At 45.4% G+C, this 25,821-nt stretch overlaps 1 protein-coding gene across 1 annotated transcript in view; it reads left to right on the top strand.

The window, feature by feature from the left end:
- The window catches only part of CEP135 (centrosomal protein 135), a 434,096-nt gene that overhangs the window by 198,336 nt on the left and 209,939 nt on the right, over positions 1 to 25,821 (top strand). The window contains exons 13-16 of the mRNA XM_086962622.1: positions 9,660 to 9,833; positions 10,591 to 10,668; positions 10,825 to 10,976; positions 12,520 to 12,635. Coding sequence (XP_086818748.1) covers positions 9,660 to 9,833; positions 10,591 to 10,668; positions 10,825 to 10,976; positions 12,520 to 12,635 — 520 coding nt within the window. The remainder of the gene's footprint in view (positions 1 to 9,659; positions 9,834 to 10,590; positions 10,669 to 10,824; positions 10,977 to 12,519; positions 12,636 to 25,821) is intronic.

Below are 25,821 nucleotides of genomic sequence, written 5' to 3'. Positions count from 1 at the left end.
ACCCAGATCTCTTGATTGGGGTGAATGTTTTGATTTGTTCTGCATTCGGTCCATCAATTGTGTGTCTTTTGCTTACATTATATTAGGACAATAGGCTTCAGCAAATTAAATCATTTGCTTGCGTTATTTTTCAATCCACGCAAAAGATATTGACTGTCAAAACAAGCTGTCGCCAGATGGATAGCAGTGATGATAGCTGTCTGCCGTACAGAAGCGGGCATACTGCTATCAAGGAAAGTTAAGGCCCATTCTACCATACAAAGGCGGGCATAACACTATCAAGGAAAAATGGCAGCAACAATAGCAATGCTGGAGTACCACTGGTGCACATCGGTCGTGCAACCACAAGGAGGAAAACTCACCTTATTGGTTTATGTCCTGTTCTTTTTCAAAGAGGTGAGGATTCTACTAAAATGGCACTATTCCAGGGCCTTTTCAGGCTGCTAATTTTTAAGTTACCATGGACTTGGGCCCACTTTGATGACAGGGAATTATACAAGTCAGTAAATCTATGACCGATAATAACCCTGGAGAAATATACTTATTTTCTATGGGTTAACCACCTCCATATATTTTTTAATGTTCTCACCTTCTTGTTGCAGTTTTACAATTGAGTGGTCTATATTTCTATATCCTTAAACATTTTTATAGTGTAAACTGCAGAAGCAGTCCTCTTGCAAAATGCATTAATTCTATTCTATTATAAGTACCTCGAACTGCTGAGACTACTTTCATTAAACTGATGCCATCCTTTCTATTAAAGAACAGTAGAAACAACTAATACCTTTTAAATCTTCTTCATTTCTATATCTTTTTCAGAACATCCCTGTTCCCCTCACTGCCCACTTATTTCGTGGGATCCTTTCGCTGATTATTTCTTTAATCTGGGCCAGTAGGCAACCCAAGATTGCGTATGACACTCTTACCCTCCTGATGTCGTGGGGTGGCCTGGGTGCCCCCAACTTTAAACTTTACGCACTGTGTGGTGGGGCCAGTTTTTTGCACTTCTGGATTCATCCTACTCCCTGCCAGCCGCATGTGGAGGTTGAGGCGGACCTTGCCGCCCCGTGGCTGCTTGCCACCACCCTGTTCGCCCCTGCCAAACTCCTACGCACAGAAATAGACACGGTCGAGACCTTGCGCTGGGCCCGGGATAGTCTAGGCCGTCTGTCTGGCGCTCTCAGAAAATAAGTTGCCAATCGTTCGGCATCCGGCTTCTCCTCCTCTTCAGCCCTCCGGTGTGGCTAAACACGCCACTCCCCTGGGGCTGACTACATTGGCGGATCTCTACCCGGGGAACACATTCTATTCTCCCGCTGATGATTCTGGTCCCATGGATACTTTACTTTTTTATCAGCTTCGTGCTATCTGCAGGGCGCTGCCTTCTTCGTTCCCCTTGTCTCCCCCCTCGTTGACCACTCTTGACTTTATGTATTCGTCTCCTCCTCGGAAGTTGGTTACCAAACTCTATGCCCTCACGCTGGCCGCCACCTCCATCTCCACTGATCGCGCTCGTGTGGCATGGGGCAAGGATCTTGGTGTTGATATCTCCCAAGATGACTGCCTTTATTGTTGCAACCAGACGAAGCGACTATCCCCGAACTATCGCCTGCGCCTAATTCATTTTAAATTTCTGCACAAGCTTTACCGCACCCCCGTTCAGCTACACAAGCTGGGACTCCTCTCCAGCGATAGATGTCTGCAATGTTCTGCTCCTGCGGCGGATTTCTCCCATCTCGCCTGGTTATGCCCTTAGGTCTCTGACTATTGGCGTGAGGTCTGTACCGCTATCTCCAAGATCACTTCTTCACTGGTTCGGCCCGACCCTCCGCTTTGCCCCTTTAGCTTTGTTAAATATTGCCCGGATACCTCCCCTCGCTTGATTGCTATGCTGCTGGCCCTCGCGCGGCGTAGTGCGTCCATGTGCTGGGGGCGAAAACCTGCACCTAAGTTCGCCCAATGGCTAGAGGATGCATCGAGATGCCAGACCCTTCTATCTGAGTTCTGGGACCTTATGCCAGCCAGTTCTCGTCCACTGGATATATGGGGCCCCCTAGTGTCATACCTTCATGCTCATACCCCCCATAGCCAGACTTCCTCTCCCGCGCTCCCCGCCGGTGAAGGTCAATAGCCGCCCTTTGCCCCGTTCCTACTCCCTTTCCGGTCCGGCCCACTCCCTCTCCCACAATTTGCCTGATGTATATCCACTGTTGTTCACTGTCCTGTTGTGCATAAGTAATGTCTACCTAGCCGCTGTACTCTGCTTATCTGTGTTTTTGGCCTGTTTTTATATCCTCAAGCATTGCTCTGTATACAGTGCTCTGATTTGATGCAAGATTGTAATGTACCTATGCTATTTTATCAATAAAGGTTTTTTGAAAATAAAAAAAACCAACAAAAAATCTCCTTCATTTAGAATTGATTCCTGTAGAATTGATTACTTCAGTTTTTCTAAGTGAACGGATGAACGAGATTTCAGATAGTCATCTAATACTGGACATAGAGGAGATGCTTATCGGGTCATTTTGTTTAGTTTTAGTGCACAAGCCAAGATAAATTCAGGGTGAATGTTTTGATTTGTTCTACATTCCGTCCATCAATTGTGTGTCTTTTGCTTACATTATATTCAGACAAAAGACTTCAGAAAATTAAATCATTTGCTTGCGTTATTTTTCGATCCACGCAAAAGATAACGACTGTCAAAACAAGCTATCGCCAGATGCATAGCAGCGATGATAGCTTTCTGCCGTACAGAAGCGGGCATACTGCTGTCAAGGAAAGTTAAGGCCCATTCTATTATACAAAGGCGGGCATAACACTATCAAGGAAAAATGGCAGCAACAATAGTAATGCTGGAGTACCACTGGTGCACATCGGTCATGCAACCACAGAGAGGAAAACTCACATTATTGGTTTATGTCCTGTTCATTTCCAAAGAGGTGAGGGTGCTACTAAAATGGCACTGTTCCAGGACCTTTTCAGGCTGGTAATTTGTAAGTTACCATGGACTTGGGCCCACTTTGATGACAGTGAATTATACAAGTCAGTAAATCTATGACAGATACTAATCCTGGAGAAATATACTTATTTTCTATGGGTTAACCACCTCCATATATTTTTTAATGTTCTCACCTTCTTGTTGCAGTTTTAAAATTGAGTGGTCTATATCTCTATTTACAAAAACATTTTTACAGTGTAAACTGCAGAAGCAGTCCTCTTGCAAAATGCATTAATTCTATTCTATTATAATTATCTCGAACTCCTGAGACTACTTTCAACAAACTTATTCCATCATTTCTTTTAAAGAACAGCAGAAACAACTAATACCTTTTAAATCTCCTTTCTATATCTTTTTCTGAACATCCCAGTTCGCATCACTGCCCAATTTGCTTGTAGGATCCTTTCGCTGATTATTTCTTTAATCTGGGCCGGTAGGCAACCCAGGATTCCGTATGATACTCTTACCCTCCCGATGTCATGGGGTGGCCTGGGTGCCCCCAACTTTAAACTTTACGCACTGTGAGCTGGGGCCAGTTTTTTGCACTTCTAGATTCATCCTACTTCCTTCCAGCTGCATGTGGCGGTTGAGGCGGACCTTGCCGCCCCATGGCCGCTCGCCACCGCCCTGTTCGCCCCTGCCAACCCCCCACGCACAGAAATAGACACGGTTGAGACCTTGCGCTGGGCTCGGGATGGTCTACGCCGTCTGTCTGGCGCTCTCAGCAAATAAGTTGCCAATCGTTCGGCATCCGGCTTCTCCTCTGCAGCCCTCCGGTATGGCTGTCAACAGGGTAGAAACCTCTGGAAGAGGATTTTCTCCCAAAGAATAATCCACAGATTTATAACCTTAATATGATTATCAGCTACCAGGCCATGACCTCAGAATTGCCTTTATTTAATTAGAAATGTTCCTATTAAAAACATAAAACAATAATTTTGATAAATCCAGAAGAATACTTCTCCAAAAGATTTTTTCGCTTAAATTTGTTTGCTCAATTAATTTAGGTCCAGCTTTCTATCCTTCTGTCAACAAACACCCAAGTCCAGTTGCTGCTTTTCTCTACCTGTGCACAGGACATGCAAAGTGCTTCTCTTAAAGTACCTCAGTTTTTATGGAACCTGAAGAAACCTGCCATATGGGAGTTGTCCGCCGAATTGGTGACCATTGTTGCAGAAAGTGCTCCCCCTGACGCATGGAGCACTTTCGCCAAAATATTTATGCCTTATGGGCCACATGATGGTGGACCATTGTGAATTTTTTTGTTTTTCCGAAACCAAAAACTTTATTTGTGATGCACAAGATCATTTCTCTTTTCACTTTATGAAAATTGTTTTCACTTTTTAATCCCTGGTATAGGTGTACTTAGCTAGGTAGCGCCAGACATGAAATATTACTTTAGAAGGCCCATCCTAGATACAGTGGGCCTATCGAATTATACAAAAACAGAATTCCTGTGGGTGATGAACAGTTGACTCTGGATTTCAATTGTGGAGCCTGAGCTGGTTTCTGTGATGAAAATCTACCATTTCTCTGAGGAGTGGTTGCTCATCAGAAAACACTAAATGGTGACGTGGTGCAATAAACCTGTAATGCTTGATCAATACTAAAGAACTTGGTAGATATCCATAGTTTCAGGGTTGTATCCTCGTGTTTGGTAACCTAGCCCTATTAAGCTTTCATGAAGAGAATAGTTTTGAACGTATAGTCTCAGAGTATGGTCACTCTCTTGCGTGTTCACACTGACTGTTATATTGTGTTCCACGAGTCTTACTTCTGCCTGGAAGCTTGTCGGTGTCACCTGTTAACATTGCTGTGCTAAATGGGAAGGTAAGCATCAACCTCCCAGCAGGTTTAGTAGTGCTTGGGAAAAGTCTTCTTCAATAAGCGAATTTGATCAAAAGAGCAAAGGAGTTCCCCTTCCTAACAAAACCTCTAATTGATGAAAAGCCCCTCAGGGCAATATTTTAAAGAGGCTCACCATGGGCAAATCTTTACCAAAACAGCCTGAACTGCATGCACACAGAGCCTATAACTCTGTGCCTTCACAGCATTTTATCTTTACTCCTCTTTATATTCGCTTCTCTTTCTCGCTCTTCTATCTCAAGCTGTAGCATTGTTGAACATTAGCTGCTATCAACAAATGGCATATTCGCATAGAACACCTAAACTTCCATTTTGAAAATGTTGTTTGATATTTACTCTCACTGACAGAACAGCTCAATGAGATGTCGGCATTCTATATTGCTATAAAAAAGCCAGTTGCCAAAAACATTTCCCATTTACCCTCGCCAAACCATACCTGAATACAAACCAATAGCGCATGTACATATCCCACTTCTAGAAAGACATTTTATGCACATCAGAGTAGAAAAGCAATATGTACGTTTGCTGCCCTCTCTGACGCAATTTACCTGATGTCTCAGCGCCAGGACACCCCTGTTTGGGGTAGCTGTCACGCTTTATAAGCTTCAGTATTATTTTTTTTTTTAAATAATTTTATTTTTCATTGCTTAAACAAAAACAAGCATGTCAGTATTATTCAGCACATCCCATCCCTGAATCCTCCCACCACCCTCCTTCATCCGCCGTCTCTTAACATACATATTCGACGCTAGTAGTACTAGCTCTGTATTGATCCTACCATCAAATAGGAGAAAGCAACGATCAACAGTCCATATCCCTTCCACCCTTAAATCCTTTGCCACCACATGCAAATCAAAGACCTCCATCCAGCCCATGATATCGGCGCCATTACCCCCACACTCTTCCAAACTTTTTGGGGCACCCTCTTGCCTTGTACGTGTCCCTCTCAGCAGCCATATACAGGTCCATTCCCCTACGCCACTCTTCCAGCTGCGGGCACTCTGGCGCCCCCCACTTCCTGGCCACGTCCCTCTTGGCCACCACCAAGGCTAATACCAGAAAAATTTGTTGTGGACGACTCACATCCACTTCCTTCGTCATACCCAGGAGGACCAGCCTAGGGTCAGACTGCAGAGCCACTTCCAGAACTTCTCCCAACTCCCGGAGCACCTCTCCCCAGAAAACCTGTATGTTCGGGCAGGACCAAATGGTATGAAAGAAATCTCCCTTCTCAAAGCCGCACCTCAGACAACAGGGGTCAGACGTCCTACCCATTCTGTGCAACCTGACACTATCAAAGTATGTCCGGTGGAGCACTTTGAACTGTATGAGCCGGAGGCGACATTTAATTGCCACTTCCCGAGGGTGCATCAAAACCATCCCCCAGTCCACCTCATCCATGGCCCCTACCTCTCTCTCCCAGGTTTCCCTAAGTTTCCCCAGCTTATTGGGTAAATTGTTCATTAGTGTCTTATAGGTAAGGGACACCGCCCTATGGGTGATCTGCTCCTGCAGCAAGCGTCCATCCAGCGGAGCATATTCCGGGAGAGGCCCCGCTAGTGCCCCCTCTGCCCTCCAAGCATTTCGCAGCTGCATGTATCGAAACGACTGTGTGTGATTAAGTCCATATTCCTGTCTTAGTGCTGTAAATGACTGTAGCTCCCCCTCCTCATCACATCTCCCAGCGTCGAGATGCCTATCGCATCCCAGGCCGAGAACCCGTTCAGCTTGTTCAACTCCTTCAGCCAGGCACACTTCCAAAGGAGCGTTTGTCTCGTCGGCTTACCATCCCACCCTATGGCCTTTGTCGCACTATCCCAGGCCCCCAGTATTATTATTATTATTAAAGCTCTAAAGGGTGAGAACCAATTGTATATACACCAAAGAGTCCAGAAACAAAAGGAGAGTATGTTCTTCTTGTACATATGTGTTGGACTTGGCCCATTTTGCAGGGTCATCCCCAAACTTTTTGCCTTCCTCCTTTATTTTGTCTCACCTGTTTTTGTTGGTTTTATGACTCTGGGCACTTTACCACTGCTGATCAGTGCTAAAGTGCATATGCTCTCCCTATTGTAAATTGTTGTATGGATTAGGGATTCCACGACTGTCTGATTTGGTTTACTGGTCAGACCCTAGTACAGTGCACTGAGTGTGCCCAGGGCTTGTAAACCAAATGCTGCTAGTGGGCTTGCAGCACTGGTTGTGCCACCCACAGAAGCAGCCTGTAGAAGTGTGTCTCAGGTCTGCCATTGCAGAGCCTGTGTGCAGTCTGGTACTGCCATGCTGACTGGGCAAGTGCACCCACTTGCCAGTCCATAAACCTTCCCTTTTCTTCATATCCGACACCCTTATGGTAGGCCCAAGGGCAGGGTGCATTGTAAGTATAAGGTAGGACATGCCCTGGTGTGTGTGGCATGGCCTAATAGTGAATTACAGCCATTTTCGTTTTTCACTATTGCAAGGCTACCTTTCTCCATAGGCCAGAATGGGCAGTTAGACTATTACATTTTATAATCTTAACTGACTCAGGGAACATGGTAGAAATTCAAATTTACTATGCCTGAACTCAGAATGATAATATACATCTTAGTGAAGTTGGTTTTAACATTCTGTGTTTGAAAATACCACTTTTAGATAGTAGGTATTTTCTTGTCTAACTATCCAAGCCTGCCTCTGCTAGATTGTTTATTCCTTGTCTTGAGTTTGAGTGACAGGTGCTGGGGGATTCCAGGAGACAGGGTGAGTCAGCCCAGTGATGAATAGAGAGATCTGCATCTTGATGAGAGGGAGGAGTTGCACCTGGGACCTGAATAGGACTGTGACTTCCCTCCACAATGCTGGCTCCACCTCCTGTGGTGCGTCTGATGTCTCTGCCCTGCACTGTGAAAGGAAAGAAGGAGTCATGTAAACAGAGTGCTCCAGGACTGACCAGAACTGGTTTGGACTAGGCAAAGGCCCCTCTCGCCTCAGAGAACAAAGGATGTTGGGGTATAAGTATTGGGACCCTGATCCCAAGAACTTAGATCACTTTTGGACAACAAGAAGAAACCTTTGCTGAGGAGAGGAACCTGAAGAAATAGAGGTGAGACTATCCCTAAACTGAAGTGCTGCTTGGGGGATTGGCCTGCAGTGGTTGCCTGACTGCAAAAGAAAGGAGAAAGGACTTTGTGTGCTTTATTCAACTTGTAAGGATCTCCAAGGGCTTCAGATTAGAGCTTGCCTCCTGCTGAAGTCTCAGGTACAACCGACTTCAACCACCAGCTCCCCAAGAGTTCTTTGGAAGTGCCTGATGCTGTTTTGGGCTTTCTGAGAGACTGCGTGTCGCAAGGAGCTCGAAGCCAGACTCAAGAAGAAGAAGTTTGTCGCAGCCGCTGCCGTCGCATCACGGAGATGACGCCGCTGTAGCTGTTGCTTTGCAAAGCATCTCACGAAGAGTCCCACAACCCTGAAGAAGTGTGTCGCCGTTGCAGCCGCTGCCGCCGCATCACGAAGATGACGCCACTGTAGCTGTCGCATTGCACCGCATCACAAGAAACGTCTTGCAACCTCAAAGAAGCGTGTCGCCATCGCAGCCGCTGCCGTCGCATCACTGAGATGACGCCACTGTAGCTGTCGCATTGCACCGCATCACAGGAAGCGCCTCGCATCCACGGAGAAGAGTGCCGCCGTCTGAGCCGCTGTCGTCACATCACGGAACAAGGGTGTCGCATTTTAAGATCTAAAGAGAACTAAGCTAAATCTACCATTTTAAGTACAGTATTGTGGATTTTTGTCGTTTGTGGTCTTGTGTTAAATCTATGTGAAGAATACTTATTTCTAATATACAACTTGTGTGGTGTCCATCTGTAGTGTTTTCACTTGATTACTGTATGTGTTCACAAATGCTTTACACACTGCCTCTGAGATAAGCATGTCTGCTCGTGCCAAGCTACCAAGGGGGTGAGCAGGGTTTATTTTAGGAGTGTACCCCCTTACCCTGACTAGAGGCAAGGGTCCCTATTTGTCACAAGTACCTACCTGTGCCAACTAGAGACCCCCAAATCTAACAATGTGTTTGACAATAACTCAACTTAATTACTAAAAGTGTGAGTGTATTTTCCACGTCGATGTGTTTGTCAAACTCGCCCCTTGTGATTCAGCTGTATGTATTGGCTGTTGAAATGTGGTTAGCTGGCAATGTGATGTTCAGACCCACCTATATGCAAATCAGTCTTGACCCTGTGCCTCATGGAAACAGTCCAGCACGAACGGCCAAACCAGGTCTTCCCTGGACGGACCTAAAACAAGCATCCTGGGACCGGTTTTGGGGTAACATCCCCTCATTAGCCAGGCTCGACTGGGCCCATAAGGAACAGGGTCAAGATTGATTTGCATATGGCTGGGTCTGAACTGGGGTGGATTCAACCCAGATCTGTGACTGGAGATCTCCTTCTGTTTCAAGAAAAAAAAGACCAACGCCAAATACGCAACATTAGTCTTGTCTTTAATGTCATAGAAGGGTGAATAATGCAACAGATACTTATCGCTATCCATTTGTGATTGAATTTGAACTAACTGGACAGATGCATTGTAGGTAAATTAGCCATTAAAATCTTCAGTTGGTTTCCAAGATGCTAATAATTAAAGATATTAGCAATAACTCTGTGCTTCCTATCAATTCCACGTGGGTGCCTTATGAGCCTGCACCAGTCTGGGGCACAAAGCCTAGTTAGCCTCCTATGTACAGCTTCTGAGCCAGCTGTGAACTGTACAAAATCTAGTCTATTTAGTATTAAACAGTTCTTTTTGTTTGTAGGCCAAGGACGAACTGAATGTGTTAAGAAGAGAGATTACCAGGTCTCCTCAATCCAAGGCATCCTCTGCAGCCAGCCAAACTGTCCTTCGTCGAGTGGAGGAAGAAAGAGATCAGGCCGTGGCTGATTTCAACACGGTGCTGACCGAGAAGGAGAGTCTACGAGAGCGGTTCAAGGTGAGTACCTAGTGCTCTAACCTCAGATCACTGAAGGAACGTGGGCTCATGAGGCGCTGTGGGTGGTCTCGACATAGGAGTGGAGGCGCATTGCAAATGCTGGAACTGCGCATGGGCAGGATTAAGAGGATGGAGTACATGCAGGGCTCTAGTCGAGGTACCACGCAGGTGGACGGCGTCCCCCCACTTATTTTACCGGGTGGACGCCGTCCCCCCTGCCAAACAGCTGGACTTCACTCTTTGGCCTCTGGGACGAGATCTGAGCACGCTGCTCATGCACTGACTTCTCAGATGCAATCGCCTCTAAGGGGTGAGTGAGGGGAGGTAATGAGCCCAATGGTGCAAGCCACCTTTTGTGACGTCACTTCCTGTGACAGCGTCCCCCCACTTATTTTTTTAGGACTTGTGCCCGGAGTACATGTGTGTCCAGCTGACTTGTTTGCAGGTCAGAGAGCTGCATGTGCGCCTCATGGTGGGATAGTGCCTCCATGAGGGCTTTTCGAGGGGTGCACAGAACGCATTTCATCACAAAGCTGCCTGGACGTTGTAGTTGGCAGACAGCAGTGTCCGTGCTGGGCACGTAGGATCGGATAAATAGCAAGTTTGCTCCAGGGAATGGCAGGTTATCAAGTTTAGTGCAGGTTAAACAAGTAAGCAGCAGCTCGTAACAAGGCACACAAGCTGTACGCAGGTTACTTCCAAAATTCCGTCCCTCCACAGGTGTAAACATGTTAGAAAACCTTGTTTCTTCTTTCAGAACCAGCAGGAATTATCCATATCGGAAAATATGAGAATGGAGCAAAAGATCAAAGACCTGGAAAACAATGTTTACGAAGTAAGTCTAGTTGGAAGGTAAAGTGCATTGTAGGCCTTTCGTTCTGATTGGCATTTAAATACTCACCTGTGGGAAAAAATAGTAGATTTGCTTTTTAAATCATATTATCGTGTGAAGATTAAAGGTATTATTGATGTGTGTTTATTTCAAATCTAGCTTGAAACTGAACGGCTTGATTTACAGTCTACGATTTCAAAAATGAAAGAAAACCTTGGATTGCTTGAAAATGAGGTGAACGTGCAGTCCCATGAGCTTGCCCAGACTTCAGATGTCTCATCTCAATATAAGGCGGAACTAAACTCCCTTAGGTGAGTACAGCATACACTGTAGTGCGCTTCTTTGTAACAAATCTCCCTTGCACTCTATGTCAGCCTCCTATTACTTTAGCCAGTTGTAGGGTCGAAATCTGTGGTGCAGTGTCCACGCGACAACTTGCCCCTGATTTTAACGTCTGGCCAGGTATGTTTTGTAGCGCAAGAGACTCATCTCACACATTTCCTCACCTGTCCTCTGCATGGTGAAGGCACGTTGTTTGCGAACAGGGTGTTCACTGTTTGTGTTTTGGGGTCCACCCACAGTTGTGGTACTTTTAGAATAAGTGACTATTGCCTCCCTGGAACATTGCGTACTGTGACTCTCACAGGTACATAAGTGTGGAAAGATCATCAGTGGGCCAACTCAGACTCCAAATATATTTTGCTCGTGTTTAAGAATGTCTGCATACCTGGATTGTTTGTATAGTTTTAGATATTCCCTGTATGTATAAAGCTCTTTTTATTGTGTGGTGCTTTAAATCAGAGAAGCGGTGGTAGTCCGTGACTTCTGTCCCACCTCTTATGCAAGGCGCTTATGCAATTCCTGTAGATCGGGATTAATTGTGGAGCCAAGTGCTCTCTGTGGCTTCCACTACATGTGCCCAAGAAATACCTCTTTTGCTTTGACTGAAACCAATTCCATCAAGTCAAAGTGTGACTTAAAAGAGAGATATTTTGACAAAGACTTTGGCCTGGTTTCCAGGACAATAAGCATACAAGTCTTTGAAAGAACTGGACTCCTTCCCTATCCATGCACCCTGTGCTTTCTGCTGAGAGCAACAACTATCTACCTGGAATACATAAGAGGCAGTGTGGCAGTTTCAACCACCCACTTTGAAGGTGTGTTTTATGAATGTACATATATATGGAGGTACGTATAGTAAATCTATACTTATCTATATATATTTACCTTCACAATATTTTCCTGGTCGATGTTGTTGCCATAATACTTTTTAGCATTAGATGTAAAGATTACTATTCTGATAGTGTACCTAATGCCCATATGCACTAGGGATTGCAGTCTTTGTTTTTTACAGTTTCATTGCAGTATTCATACCCCATGTTCATTCCTCCCTATGCTGAACATTGGTGTTAAAAACGCTTTTGCAATTCCCACAAGTGCTGTATGGAAACTTAAATGTACTGCTCCCTATTTGCATAATAATTTAAAAAGTCGTATTGCTTTTTATAAAAGGAATAGCACTGCTTGGAGAATCTATTTATTATCAGGGAAACAAGACGCCTGAACTAGATGTTATAACTGCTCACCAACCTAAGTGACCCTGGACTGTTCAAACCCACACACCCTCAGATGTAAGACTCTAAAAAGGAGATCCTCGGCATATCAGTGGCCTACAGTAGGATATGGTTCTGCCTGTCCCGGGACAGCTCAGTACGTGTTACAAGTACTGCTTCACTGGACTGGAGTGGTGCGGGCCCTGTAGACCTAGCCGGACACCAGTATTCAGTAAGAAATAGATGATTGCATGGAACCTTGCCTCAATTAATTTAATAATTCATGTTTTTGACGTCTTAGGTTGTTGAACGATCAACTAAAGAAGTCCCAACAAGATATTCAGCATCGACTGTCAGTAAAGTCCAATGAACTTCAGATATCTCAAGAACAACTTGCTACACTTGAGGATAAAATAGGTAGTGTGCTCACTTTCCATGTTTTTAATTTGAATGTTTTTTATTTATGGTAACTAAAGTGATTAGGTCAAGCTGCTGGAATTTATCAGTCTAGAACAGACAAGCCCCTGCACGCAGAAAGGCATGTTTCCACTGTCTGTGAGACATCATTTGACCTATGCATCAGTAATGGGCCTTTTTGTCTACATCTTAAATATTGTATGACATCTGTTGGCTCCTCCATTAACAAAACATATTGCAGTTCTAAGTAAAGTTTCGATCTCCAATGATTTATCTATATTTGCATACATTACATTAGGTCCATGGAGTTCTACTAATTGACCTTTTACTGACCAGCCCTAGCCAAAGCCTTAATTTTTCTTTCTTCTCTTGTTGTTACTGTTGAGTACCCTTGATATGTTCTTTAGATAAAAGTCAAAAGCTCCGCTGTCGTTGACTCTCAGGTCTATACAAGGCTCTCAAAAAATCCTACTGGCCGGGCCTAAAAGATACCTACATTCTGGGGACAAATAACCATAGGATGAGTTATACATCAGAAGCCTGTTCCTTCTCTTATATTGAGCCCTTTGCTGTGAAGGAGATCAATGTACTACCTCAACTTCTTCTGGGGGTTGAATTATTCCCCAGGGTCCTCTGGGGAAACTGGCATCAGAGCCCAGACCTTGAGATTTTAGAAGAAATATTTAGATAGCAGTAGTTGTGCTAGAACCCCGATATAATAATAATAATAATAATAATCCACATTTGTAAAGTGCGAAGAATCACCCGTAAGGGTCCCTAGGCGCTGGGGGCCGTCGGGAAGATTAAGCAAGCTATTGCCCAGAGGCTAATCTGCCGCCGGCGAAGGGGATCGAACCGTGATCCCCAGATTCCAGCGTCAGTCGCCCTGGCCGCGGCACCACACCTCTCCTCCTGATATGACAAATGAAGCCTCGCCATTCTGTTTACATCAATTTGCCCTTCAAGGAGACATTGTTCTTGATTATGGCTTCTAGCGTGAATGGGGTCTGACTTCATTAGAGTAGTGGAATATGCACACATCTGTTTGTTTAAATGTTCTCTCCAATCTAATTTAAGATGTTTTGGATATTTTATAGTGTATAATGCTACTCTTTTAACTATTTTATTATTCTTTGGGAATCACAGCACTATGCGCCTATGTTCCATAACACATTTTTTCAAAAGCGTCACCATTTTGAGTGCATATACAGTCTATTTTATTCCTAAAATAGAGTTGCAAATACCAAATGCTTCTAGACAACAATAGTCCTGTTTAAGTATGGATACGCACATAGATATGAGACCGCAAAGCAGATTATCAAATGCTTAGTACAAGTTGCAAGTAGAAAGATTAACAGATTAGCAAATTATTCTGTTGTTCTTGTTCAGCCAACAGGTGCCTTGCCCCATGACTGGAGGGCAGATCTGGGGCTTTGTCAAGGCTGTTTGGTTATAAAGAAGGAAGAAACACAAAGTAGGAGAAACAAGCATTTTCAATGCAATAGGTCTTGCATTTATGAGAGTTTGAGCTTTTGGCATTGTAAATGACAATCTATCAACAAAGGGGGGAACAGTGGGCGGACTATATTTAACGGGGTCCAGTGTACATGTCCGAAAGACTAGTAACACAAGAAGGGTACAAAGTTCCCCGATGAGTGTGAGATACAAGTGAGTGTAAATGCGTGAGTAGCGTAGAAGATGGTAAAAAGGGAGAGGGGAATTCCCTTTTTGAAACTAAAACCCTCACACACCCAGCAAGCTAGGTGTCATGCTTCATCATATGGGTTCTGCTCCTCGTCAGACTGGCGCTGCAATGTCTGACGGGCACCCACGAAGGGGCTCTTTATCGGAGATCTTTTGTTCCAGCCATATGGTGCATGCGTGTGAGAGGGCAAGTGAAAGTGTAGTCGTGAAGTGGTGGTGAATAAAAAAGGTGGGTCAGTCCACAGAGAACTTTAATAGCGTGGTTAACTCCCTTGATTAAAAGGGGTGAGGGGAGATATATGCTGAGACAGATTCACAACAAAATATCTTACACCCTCAAGTTAGGTCAACATGTTTCTTGCCGTCATGGCAATTCTTCAGGACCTAAGTGCTCAGTACTACACAGTGAAAAAAGTAAATGAATGTAAATTACAACCTTATTCCTTGTGGTCAATAAGTAGACAGGCCAATTAGTCCTGCATATGCGATGCGACCTAGAGGAAATATACACAACAGAAGAGTGTGATCAATGTAAGGTTCCATTGTTTGCTGGGTCACATGAATTCTACGCTATTCAAACACACTAGTGAAAATTAATTAAAACAACAGAAAAACTGCAGTAGTGGGTTGAATCACAACTGGGATTAAAAGACGAAGACCTGTGGGATAATGAAGTGAGGGTGGGGCAGGTTGATGCTTACCCTAAGCAGTTCCCTAAGGTGCCCCGCAGTCTGCTCCCGTGGGACCTGCAACAGTGAGTAAGGTACCTAGGGGAGAGAGAAGACGCACAACAGATGGGCTATTTTAGAAACATATGGAGAAATGCTTAGAGTGTGTACATCACAAGGGGTCCACCAGGCGTTGCTCATGGAGGTGAGCACCCCATGTATTGCCCCGCACCTGATCCGCGTGGCGAGTGTAATTGCCTGTCAGCCAATCGGGGGCCGTTGAGGTAGTACATCACTCGTTGAACCACCGGCACAACGAGCAGCCCCCGATCAGACCCCGCCATCCCATACGTCGGAAACAGTGGAGGCAGGGACATTACGGGATCAAACCCATGCACCAATAGTCCAACTAAGCATAGTAACAATGCCCAACGAGGACCATTTTGTAAAATCAGGCCCCTGCAAACTCGACCACGTCGGTAGGACGGTGCTATCGTGAGAGGTAAAGCACACACTGCCAGTAGCGTCACCAGTGTGATAACGGGCTATGACCCGTGAGGACTTGCAAAACACTTACCCAAGCGGTGTGCGGCCCTCGCCATCAAACCTACCCCCAGCAACGTCTGGTCAGGACGAGGAGCAACTGGTGGCAACCCATGGGAAGTCCCATAGTACTTGTAGCCATCGTCCTCTCGTCTTGCCAATTCCGTGGGTGGGCGTAGCAGTAGCGGGTTGGTACTACGCATGCGCATTGCTAGTGAGAGGATGCAATGCACCACTAGGTCAAGCCATGGAATCTAGCGTCCCGAAGCGGCGGCCATCTTGGATGTAGTAAGTGAGACAGGGGACTCGATTCCCAGGATGAGTTGGGAGGGAAGGAATCACTTGTTAATGGGTTAACAGGTTACCACTAAGAGTAACCACCTGATGGAAAAATTCAATCGGAGGGTAGAGGCCCTAACAGTGTAGTGGCAACAAGTACGTTTCAGGGTTGACAAGGAAGGAGTGTAATGTCGTAGATTGACGCTCATAGGCACCCCAATCATGGACACCTCCCATAGGCAGAGGAGGTTGTAAAAATACGGGGTAAAGTGATGTAGCGGTTATCCTTGGTGAATCACTTCAATGTCTTCGAAGTTATGTAATCGGGTCCTCCGTGTCAGGGCCAATTAATATAGTAAATACGTGTGTTAAGGGAGTGTTGCTGGGTATTAGTTAGGAGTTGGATACATAACCCTTGTCAAACGGAGGTGGTTGTCACAATTTAATCAGGTTCCATAAGGTGGCACCAACTAGTCAAAAAAGGGGGGCACCATTGAGGTAAGGGGACACACAATACCTTCACTCATGAGTCATACTGGGCAGCGTATAAGTACAGGACATAATATCAGTGTCAGGTAGTCCCAGGTACGAACTAGCGTGCCAATGACGACCAAGGTACAGAATCATTGAGACCCCTTGAATCCAGTTTCAACCAGTGGACCCATCTTTGTTCAATCCTGAACAGTGCCTGTTGGGTAATGGCAGGGTGGGATTCTAGAACCAACCAACGTACATTGTCTGCTGGATGGCCTTGTTGTGTATAATGTTCGTATAGTCTAGTATGTGTTTTTAAGCATCTGATATTGCTTTTATGCTCCATAATTCTCAGTTTCACTTGCCTCATCGTCATCCCAATGTAATGTTTATCACAGGGGCAAGTAAGCAAGTATATGCATCTGGTGCTGTTGCAGTTGGTATGTCTCTGGAGGCTCCACACGAACGTGTCTGTAAGCCTGATTCCTTTACATTGGACTGTTTGGGGGCATACAGCACAACCTCCACATGGGAAGTGACCCATCACAGGGGGGAGGCCCCACAAGGTGCTCTGGCTGCTAGTTTTTTGTTTTATGTATCCAACTCCTAACTAATACCTAGCAACACTCCCTTAACACACGTATGTACTATATTAATTGGCCCTGACACGGAGGACCCGATTACATAACTTCGAAGACATTGAAGTGATTCACCAAGGGTAACTGCTACATCACTTTACCCCGTATTTTTACAACCTCCTCTGCCTATGGGAGGTGTCCATGACTGGGGTGCCTATGAGCGTCAATCTACGACATTTCACTCCTCCCTTGTCAACCCTGAAACGTACTTGTTGCTAGTACACCGTTAGCGCCTCTACCCTCCGATTGAATTTTTCCATCAGGTGGTTACTCTTAGTGGTAACCTGTTAACCCATTAACAAGTGATTCCTTCGCTGCCAACTCATCCTGGGACTTTGCTGGGGGTAGCTTTGACGGAGAAGACCCCACGCCGCTTGGGTAAGTGTTTTGCAAGTCCACCACGGGTCATAGCCCGTTATCACACTGGTGACGCTACTGGCAGTGTGTGCTTTACCTCTCACGATAGCACCGTCCTACCGACGTGGTCGAGTTTGCAGGGGCCTGATCTCACGACATGGTCCTCGTTGGGCGGTGTTACTTTGCCTAGTGGGACTATTGGTGCAAGGGTTTGATCCCGTAATGTCCCCGCCTCCACTGTTTCCGACGTGTGGGGTGGCGGGTGTGATCGGGGGCTGCTCATTGTGCCGGTGGTTCTACGAGTGATGTACTACCTCAACGGCCCCCGATTGGCTGACAGGCAATTACACTCGCCACGTGGATCAGGTGCGGGGCAATACATGGGGTGCTCACCTCCATGAGCAACGCCTGGAGGACCCCTTGTGATGTACACACTCTAAGCATTTCTCCATATGTTTCTAAAGTAGCCTATCTGTTGTGCGTCTTCTCTCTCCCCTAGGTACCTTACTCACTGTTGCAGGTCCCACAGGAGCAGACTGCGGGGCACCTTAGGAACTGCTTAGGGTAAGCATCAACCTGCCCCACCCTCACTTCACTATCCCACATGTCTTCGTCTTTGAATCCCAGTTGTGATTCAACCCACTACTGCAGTTTTTCTGTTGTTTTAATAAATTTTCACTAGTGTGTTTGAATAGCGTAGAATTCATGTGACCCAGGAAACAATGGAACCTTACATTGATCACACTCTTTTGTTGTGTATATTTCCTCTAGGTCCCATCGCATAAGCAGGACCAATTGGCCTGCCTACTTATTGACCGCAAGGAATAAGGTTGTAATTTACATTCATTTACTTTTTTCACTGTGTAGTACTGAGCACTTAGGTCCTGAAGAATTGCCATGACGGCAAGAAACATGTTGACCTTACCTGAGGGTGTAAGATATTTTGTTGTGAATCTGTCTCAGCATATATCTCCCCTCACCCCTTTTAATCAAGGGAGTTAACCACGCTATTAAAGTTCTCTGTGGACTGACCCACCTTTTTTATTCACCACCACTTCACGACTACACTTTCACTTGCCCTCTCACACGCATGCACCATATGGCTGGAACAAAAGATCTCCGATAAAGAGCCCCTTCGTGGGTGCCCGTCAGACATTGCAGCGCCAGTCTGACGAGGAGCAGAACCCATATGATGAAGCATGACACTTAGCTTGCTGAGTGTGTGAGGGTTTTAGTTTCAAAAAGGGAATTCCCCTCTCCCTTTTTACCATCTTCTACGCTACTCACGCATTTACACTCACTTGTATCTCACACTCTCATCTGGGAACTTTGTACCCTTCTTGTGTTACTAATTGCAAATGACAATGCCTTCTATTTATGTGTTCTTTTTAAAGCTGATAAATAAAAGGTGTCATTTACAATGTCAATAGCTCAAAGTCTCGCAAATATGAGACCTATTGTATTGCAAAAGTGTGCTATAGAAAATTTAAAAAGCATTAGGAGAGAGCGTATCCTGACTGCAACAGCAGGCAGGACAAAGCTATTTGAGAAAATAGTGCCTAGAGTCTGTAATTAAAGCCTACTGAGCAAAAACATACGTAACAGGGGTGGCGCCTTGGGAGGTTATAAAATGAGACAAGGTGGTACTAAGGAGGGACTACTAAGCCTATTGATCAATGAACAGCCACAGTTTACAGTGGACAATGACATAAGCCAATGAAAAATGTGGGCGGAGCTTCAGTCTCTACCTCAATACAGCATGCCTCGCAGAGCAGCAAATGCGCTACCCAGGCTTGACCTAAAAATGTTTCATATTATATTCATACTCCCAATGAGGCTGTAAGGAAGCAAACTGTGATTTACAGCAAAAGTGATGCTGTCAATATCAGGAAGGAATGTGCTACACGCATGAAAATGTGAGGTGATGGGTTTTAAGGAGAACAATTTCTGAAACACTAGCTCGAAGTATATGGACTGGGAAATTGGTGCGTATGCTCGTGATTGGTAGACACAGCCTTAGATATGTGGGCAATTGGTCTTTATTTAATTTAAACCTTGGTTTCACCGTTATTAAAGAATTTAGGTCCAAGGGTTCAGGGCAGTTATGAGAGTGGGAGAATAGGTATAACTTATTTAACTACCTCTTCAGAAAGACAGTTCCTTACATGTCTGGTGTCCTACGCCGAAGATACGCAGCTGGTCATCTCCCTCTCATGTGCACCCGGTCTGATGGCGGACAATTTCAGAGTGTGCATGCAAGAACTGGCAACCTGAATGTCTGCCAACTGCCTGAAAATTAATGGCAGCAAGACCGAGGTGCTCGTGGTGGGGGGATGTCCATCTGTATGGACGTCGGCGTGGTGGCCGCCCTGCCTAGGAGAGACGCCTGTTCCCTGCCAGGAAGTAAGAAATCTTGGGGTGTGGTTGGACGTTGACCTTGCCTTTGGCCCCCAGATTGGCCGAGTGGTGGGGACATGCTTCGGAGTTCTAAGAACTCTGAGAAAGGTCTTGGATTTCCTGCCCATTTCTGCTCATCGGACGCTGGTGCATGCCTTAGTCACCTCACGCCTGGATTCGGCAATTTGCTGTATCTGGGGGCCACGGCAAAGGCTCTCAATCGCCTCCAGGTGCTTCAAAATGCTGCCACTCGCCTTATTCAGAGGCTTCCTAGAAGATCTTCCTCTAAGGCAGCACTCCAGGCCTTGCACTGGCTTCCTGTTAGGAGTAGGGTGGAATTCAGAGCCCTTGCCATGTGCCACCGCATTCTGGATGGCAAAGCCCCTGCCCCGCTACAGAGTCTGGTCACCAGGTATGAGCCCACAAGGACTCTGCGCTCCTCCTGTACAGGTCTTCTGAAAATTCAAAAAATTAAGAAAGCCCGTATGGGGGGAAGGTCATTCAGATATCTGGTAGCGAAGCAGTAGAATGACCTTCCGTCAGAGTTACGCTTGGAGTCCTCAGAACACATGTTTAGAACAAAACTTAAGACTCACTTATTCAGACTGTAGACGGTTGTGCTGGCTGCTTGGACTGCTTACCCCACTTTCCATAGCGCGGGGACACGCCTGTAGGCGTACACCAGGCACTTTACAAATTTCCCTAATAATAATAATAAATGTGAAGAATGCGATAGTTAGCCTATTTTTTATCTGCATACTCCTACTGGTTATACTTTTCTGCCTGCATACTGTATCCAATACCCACTACAAATTTGCAGTATTTTCTTCCCTCGTGAATCCACTTGCTCCACAATATCCGACTCTACCACTAGCTGTTACAAGTTCTAATTGTTATCCTCACCTTTTGAACTATGGTCCTAAAAGCATTTGCTGCACATCACTTCGCAAACATTTCAACTTCACCATGCATTCCTGTCTACCAGTACATCCCACGAACTCTCCTCTTGGGAATGTTGCTCATCAGCTGTTCATAATTCACAATGGCATTTGCTCTGCTGCTCAAAACCTTTGGAGGCACCATTCATATTACCACCTCTTCCATTTGTCAGCTCCTTGACCTTCTCAAACACATTATCTGTTTCTGAAGTCACCAGAGACTCCTTCATTTTAGTCTCTTCTGTGCCAATTCTCAATTTTTACATACAGTTTATGGGCACTTCTTAGTAACCACACATAGTGCCCTTTGTTGTAACCACCCACCTCCAGATGACTATCCTATCATACTCCCCATTACACACATCTAAACTATTTTCTGTTGGAGTTTTGGATTTTGGATAGCAAATTTGCCATCACACTTTCCCATCCAACATGTATTCTACTTTGAATTTGAATTGCCATAATCAGTTTTGCAAACGAAGGAATTACTTCTACAGACCCTTTTGCCAATCGTTATATCACTGGTCTATGATTGGTACAAATAGTATCTGATAGTCTTTTAGCAGCTGATTCCTTACCTTGGAATAATTCCCAGGTGCCAGCCGGGATCAGGGAGTTTTCGAGCAGTACACCTGCACGCCCGTAGGTGGTGGTGTTCGGTTCTGCGTTGCGATCGCCCGTGCAGGGAGTAATGTGGGCGGTGCCTATATAGGTGCCACTTTAATGCGCTGACAGTGTTTCTATTCTTTCTCCTCCAGTCAGTTAGATCTGGAGAGCGCTACCCCCAGTAATTTTTTGACTGACTTTTTCTTGATCTTTTGTCGATGCTTATTTTGAAATTTTCATCCCCTGGTGTGGTAGGTATATCCACTAAGAAGCTAACAGGCTTTAAACAGGCAGGTGTCTGTGACAGACCCTCATTTGGCTTGCCCCTGGTGCTTAGAGAAGGACCACGACTCTTGTATGTCTGTAAAAAGGTAAAGGGACACACTTTTTCTGATAGCGGCATCTAGCCACAGATTCCTTACCTTTGAATTATCCCCCTGCGCCAGACTCAAGCCGGAAACTTTTCTACAGCAGTACCTCTACGTGTCAAGCGACGTGGTAATGACGTCGTACACCAGATGTGATGTCAATAGAGTCCATATAAGCCCTCCTCTGATGGGCTGGCGTCAGTGTCTTCCTTTCCGCACTCCCACACGGATCCTGAAAGCAGCGCCTCTAGCCATTTTTGGCCTACCTCGTTATTGTCGATGAAACAGTTTGCTTTTTTCTAGATATCTTTGACCCTCACACTCTCATCCTTTCATCATGTGGCGTCTGGGCGCCGGACCCTGACTCCGAACGGTGCGGCTCATATCATCAGCTTTGGTCGTAGGCGTTGTAGAACTGCCGCATGACACTGTTAGCGGCGCGGTGGTCGCAGGCCGCTCATCGGTCGCAGCTCTCTTCTCCCTCCGAGGACCACTCCAGGGCCAGCTACCGAAGTCCTTCGTCCTTGCTGTTGTGAGGTAAGTCAAGCCATAGGCGGTCTGCACCGCGGCTTTCCTCAACTTTACTGAGTACATGAGGTGTCCATGACACACCTGCTATTCCTCCGATTTCAGAGTCAGAGTGAGAATCTGTCTTGCGCTTTCGGTGTTTCCCTGCACCAAGGTGACACTGGCCCAGATGAGGGAATACTATTGTTTGGCTGATTTGAAAGGAAAAATGGATCATATCACAAACCTGATCTCTACTTCACAAACAACTTGCTCATGTTCATGCGTGGCCATTGTGGATCAGTGGGCAAATCTTCCTGCAGTTTTGACTACTCTGGCAGACTCAGTCCGGGTCTCAAGAGCCCCTTTTGGTCCATCCTTACAACTGACTCCAACAAAATTAAATACTGAACCTATTAACAACCCAGCTGACTTACTTGAAGACCTGCATGCAAGCCCAATTAAAACATCACATTTGCCATCATCCACTGTCTCAAGTTTAAGTTCCTTAATGAGGCCCATAACTGATGCGCCCTGCCCTTCAACTAGCTGTCAAACAATAGAAGAACTAGACGGCGCCCCAGAGATCAAACAGAAGGACGCTCTGCTTTCTAGGAAAGCAAAGAAAAAACTGAGGAAAGCCCAAAAAGGAAAAAACAAAAAATCGAGCAGCGTCTCTTCTAAGCATGGGCGGAAAATCCGTTCCGCTCGCAGATTTTGCGGATTTTCGGTAAATTCGCAATCCGCGAACTCCTGCGAATTTACAGAAAATCCGCAAATTCGCACGCAGCAGATTTTTTTGTTTGGTGATACAATATTGCGGCGTGCAGCATTCACTTACCGTCATTCAGCGTTTGCCGAGTGATTTTTCTCGATATTTTGCGAGTGCTGCACCATTTTGGATCTTGCTGCGGGATCCAGCGGGAGTTTGGCGACGCATCGCGAGAGTTCGCAATTGCGAACATGTAGATGCGGCGGGCAGCAACAATCTCGCACTCGCGAAATTACTAAATTTTCAATTCTGCACAAGAAATCCACTAGCAAGCAGCATAAACCTTCTGAAAATGATGATTTTTATCAGAATAACTCCTCAGGTTGACATTTGCCTGCACTTTTTTGGAGTTGAGGCCTTTTTGACTTTCTTTGGATCACTTTTGGATTAGAAATCAACTGTCACAAGTAAGTTTGTTTGGGGCATTACAGTTGCTGTTCTGCAGAAAAACGAGTTTTGCAAAACTGAAAGCACTCAGCAGGTGCAAAAGTTCACTCATCATTAGTAACCATTCCCTGTAGTGCTTCCTGAGGGGCCCCTCCAGAATTCAGTTGCCTATGTTTGTTTGGGGCATTACAGTTGCTGTTCTGCAGAAAAACGAGTTTTGCAAAACTGAAAGCACTCAGCAGGTGCAAAAGTTCAAACTCATCATTAGTAACCATTCCCTGTAGAGCATCCTGAGGGGCCCCTCCAGAGTTCAGTTGCCTACTTGCAACTATTCTATGACCCTGCTCTGACCCTCACAGCAGGCTCATAGAATAGCTACAAGTAGGCCACAAAGGTCCTGGGAAAAAAAATTGCACTGCAACAGAAAGCAAATTACAGATAAGGAAGCAGGTGCCAGACAGGAAGTTTAAATTCAGTGACACATTAATCAATCCCAAATTAATTCATGTCTGTTGAAGCAGGGCAGGTGTGCTTGCTTCCCCCCCCCCCCTAATCTACAGTGATGAATCAGAGGGTGGCAGTGATGTACCAGAGGGTGGCATGGGTGAATCAGAGGGTGGCAGTGGTGAAACAGAGGGTGCTGTGAACCTGTGATGATGAACCAGACTAGAAACAACAAAGTTGCGACCGTTGCGAGCCGACAAGTAAGTTCGCAATTGCAAACTGGTACAAAACCCTCGCGAACTGGCAGAAACCCTTGCGAACACAAAAAAAGATCCGCAAATTCGCGAGAATTCGCAGATTTTGCGGATTGCGAGTTCGCAAATACGCAAATTTGCGAATGCCAGATTCGCAAAATTCGCCCATGCTTAGTCTCTTCTTACTCGTACACATACAACTTAGCCAGATATTGGCCCTGCTAAGTTCTATCCATTTTTTTCAGTTAAGTCATCAGGAAAGAAAGATAAAGGAGTGTTACCAAATCACCTACAACTCCTGAAACCACCATCATCTAATAGTTTGGCTGAAGATTCAACCAGAGGGGCAATTTCTTTCAATGTCACCCCTACTTTTCCTGATAATAAGGAAGGGGAGGCTCATATAACACCAACTCAGCCCAAGTCCACGGGAGGCACAGATGTGAGGATTAGCCTTGTCCCCTGACCGACATTACTACCCACAACCTCAGGGCCACAGGCAGAGGCTTGCCCGCAACCACTTTTCAGTACTGCATATAGTACCAACACGCAGCATCAACAGGTGGTAACATCTCCTCCAGGTCCAATGGTATATAGCACCCCCCCAATTCATCAACCAATACTTGCACCTCACAATCAAATCATACCTGGAATCTTAATGAGCAGAAGCCGTTTAGAACCAGGAGTGGTGGAAGTCGTACTTACACCAAGATACCATGCCAAAGGCAATTACGATGTTTTGAACAGAGTCAACATCTTGCGTTTATTTTCTCACATACCATCATTAGAGCATATAGGCTCGGCAGATGTTGCCTGGGTTAAATTCCAAAGCCTGTCAGGCGACTCCCATGATGAATCTACAGTGGTCGGGCTATACCAACAGTCAGACCAAACGGCAATGCTGTGTGAAGCCAATCAATTGGCAGACTGGGGTATTGAGATTAGGCACTCACCTCAAGACCGATATCCTCACGTCTTACTCAATACATTTTTAAAAACTTACTCCATCTTAAAATGTGCTGACGTTATCCATTCCGGTAACAAACCTACCAGTATTCTCGCCCAACATGAACCTCTGAGGATTACCTGCTCTACTAATCAGAGAAGAGTCTCTACTAGCAAACAGGACATCAATAACCGATTTGGACATCAGGCCGAACATGGCCGTCATTCGGCCCAACGGCACCTTTAAGATCCTCAAAGGCAACACAAATCAAACATTGAACAAGCAAAATAACTACTTAACAATAATTTCTTGGAATGTGGCTGGCCTTCAGAAACTGACTAAAAATGACTCGGCCCTACATTACCTTCAAAGCAGTGATATAATTTGTCTCCAAGAGAAACGGGCAACATCAACTACTGCTCTTTCCGGGTACTTTGAAACCTATGTCCCGGCTTTAAGACACAATATTTCTGGGCGGCCAATGGGTGGCCTCTCTGTTTACATCAAGCAGTCTCGAAGGTTGGAAGTAATCACACTTGCACCTCCCTCACCTGGGATCCAAGTACTACTTATTAATGGAATCCGCTTAGATTGTTACTATTCAATTGCTATGTTAATCCAGCTCTGCACCAGAGAAATCAAGCACTCAATGATCAGGCAGCTATCATTGGAGATTTTCTCATCAAATATCCTCATCATAATCCACTTATAGTCGGGGACTTTAATAATAGATTTCTCGACAAAACAGGAAATGAGAATAAGCACCATAAAGAGGTCACGGTATTACAAGCCTTATTTGATGCCTGCTCCATATCCTCTGCTCATAAACTCATTAAAGCAAAGGATCAAACATGGACTCCGCTTGCAACATACAGGAATATCTCTATGATCGATTATCTTTTCA

Source organism: Lissotriton vulgaris, chromosome 3_1 (genome assembly GCF_964263255.1).
Source record: "Lissotriton vulgaris chromosome 3_1, aLisVul1.2, whole genome shotgun sequence".
NCBI lineage: Eukaryota > Metazoa > Chordata > Amphibia > Caudata > Salamandridae > Lissotriton > Lissotriton vulgaris.
This window is presented reverse-complemented; position numbering and strand designations above follow the sequence as displayed.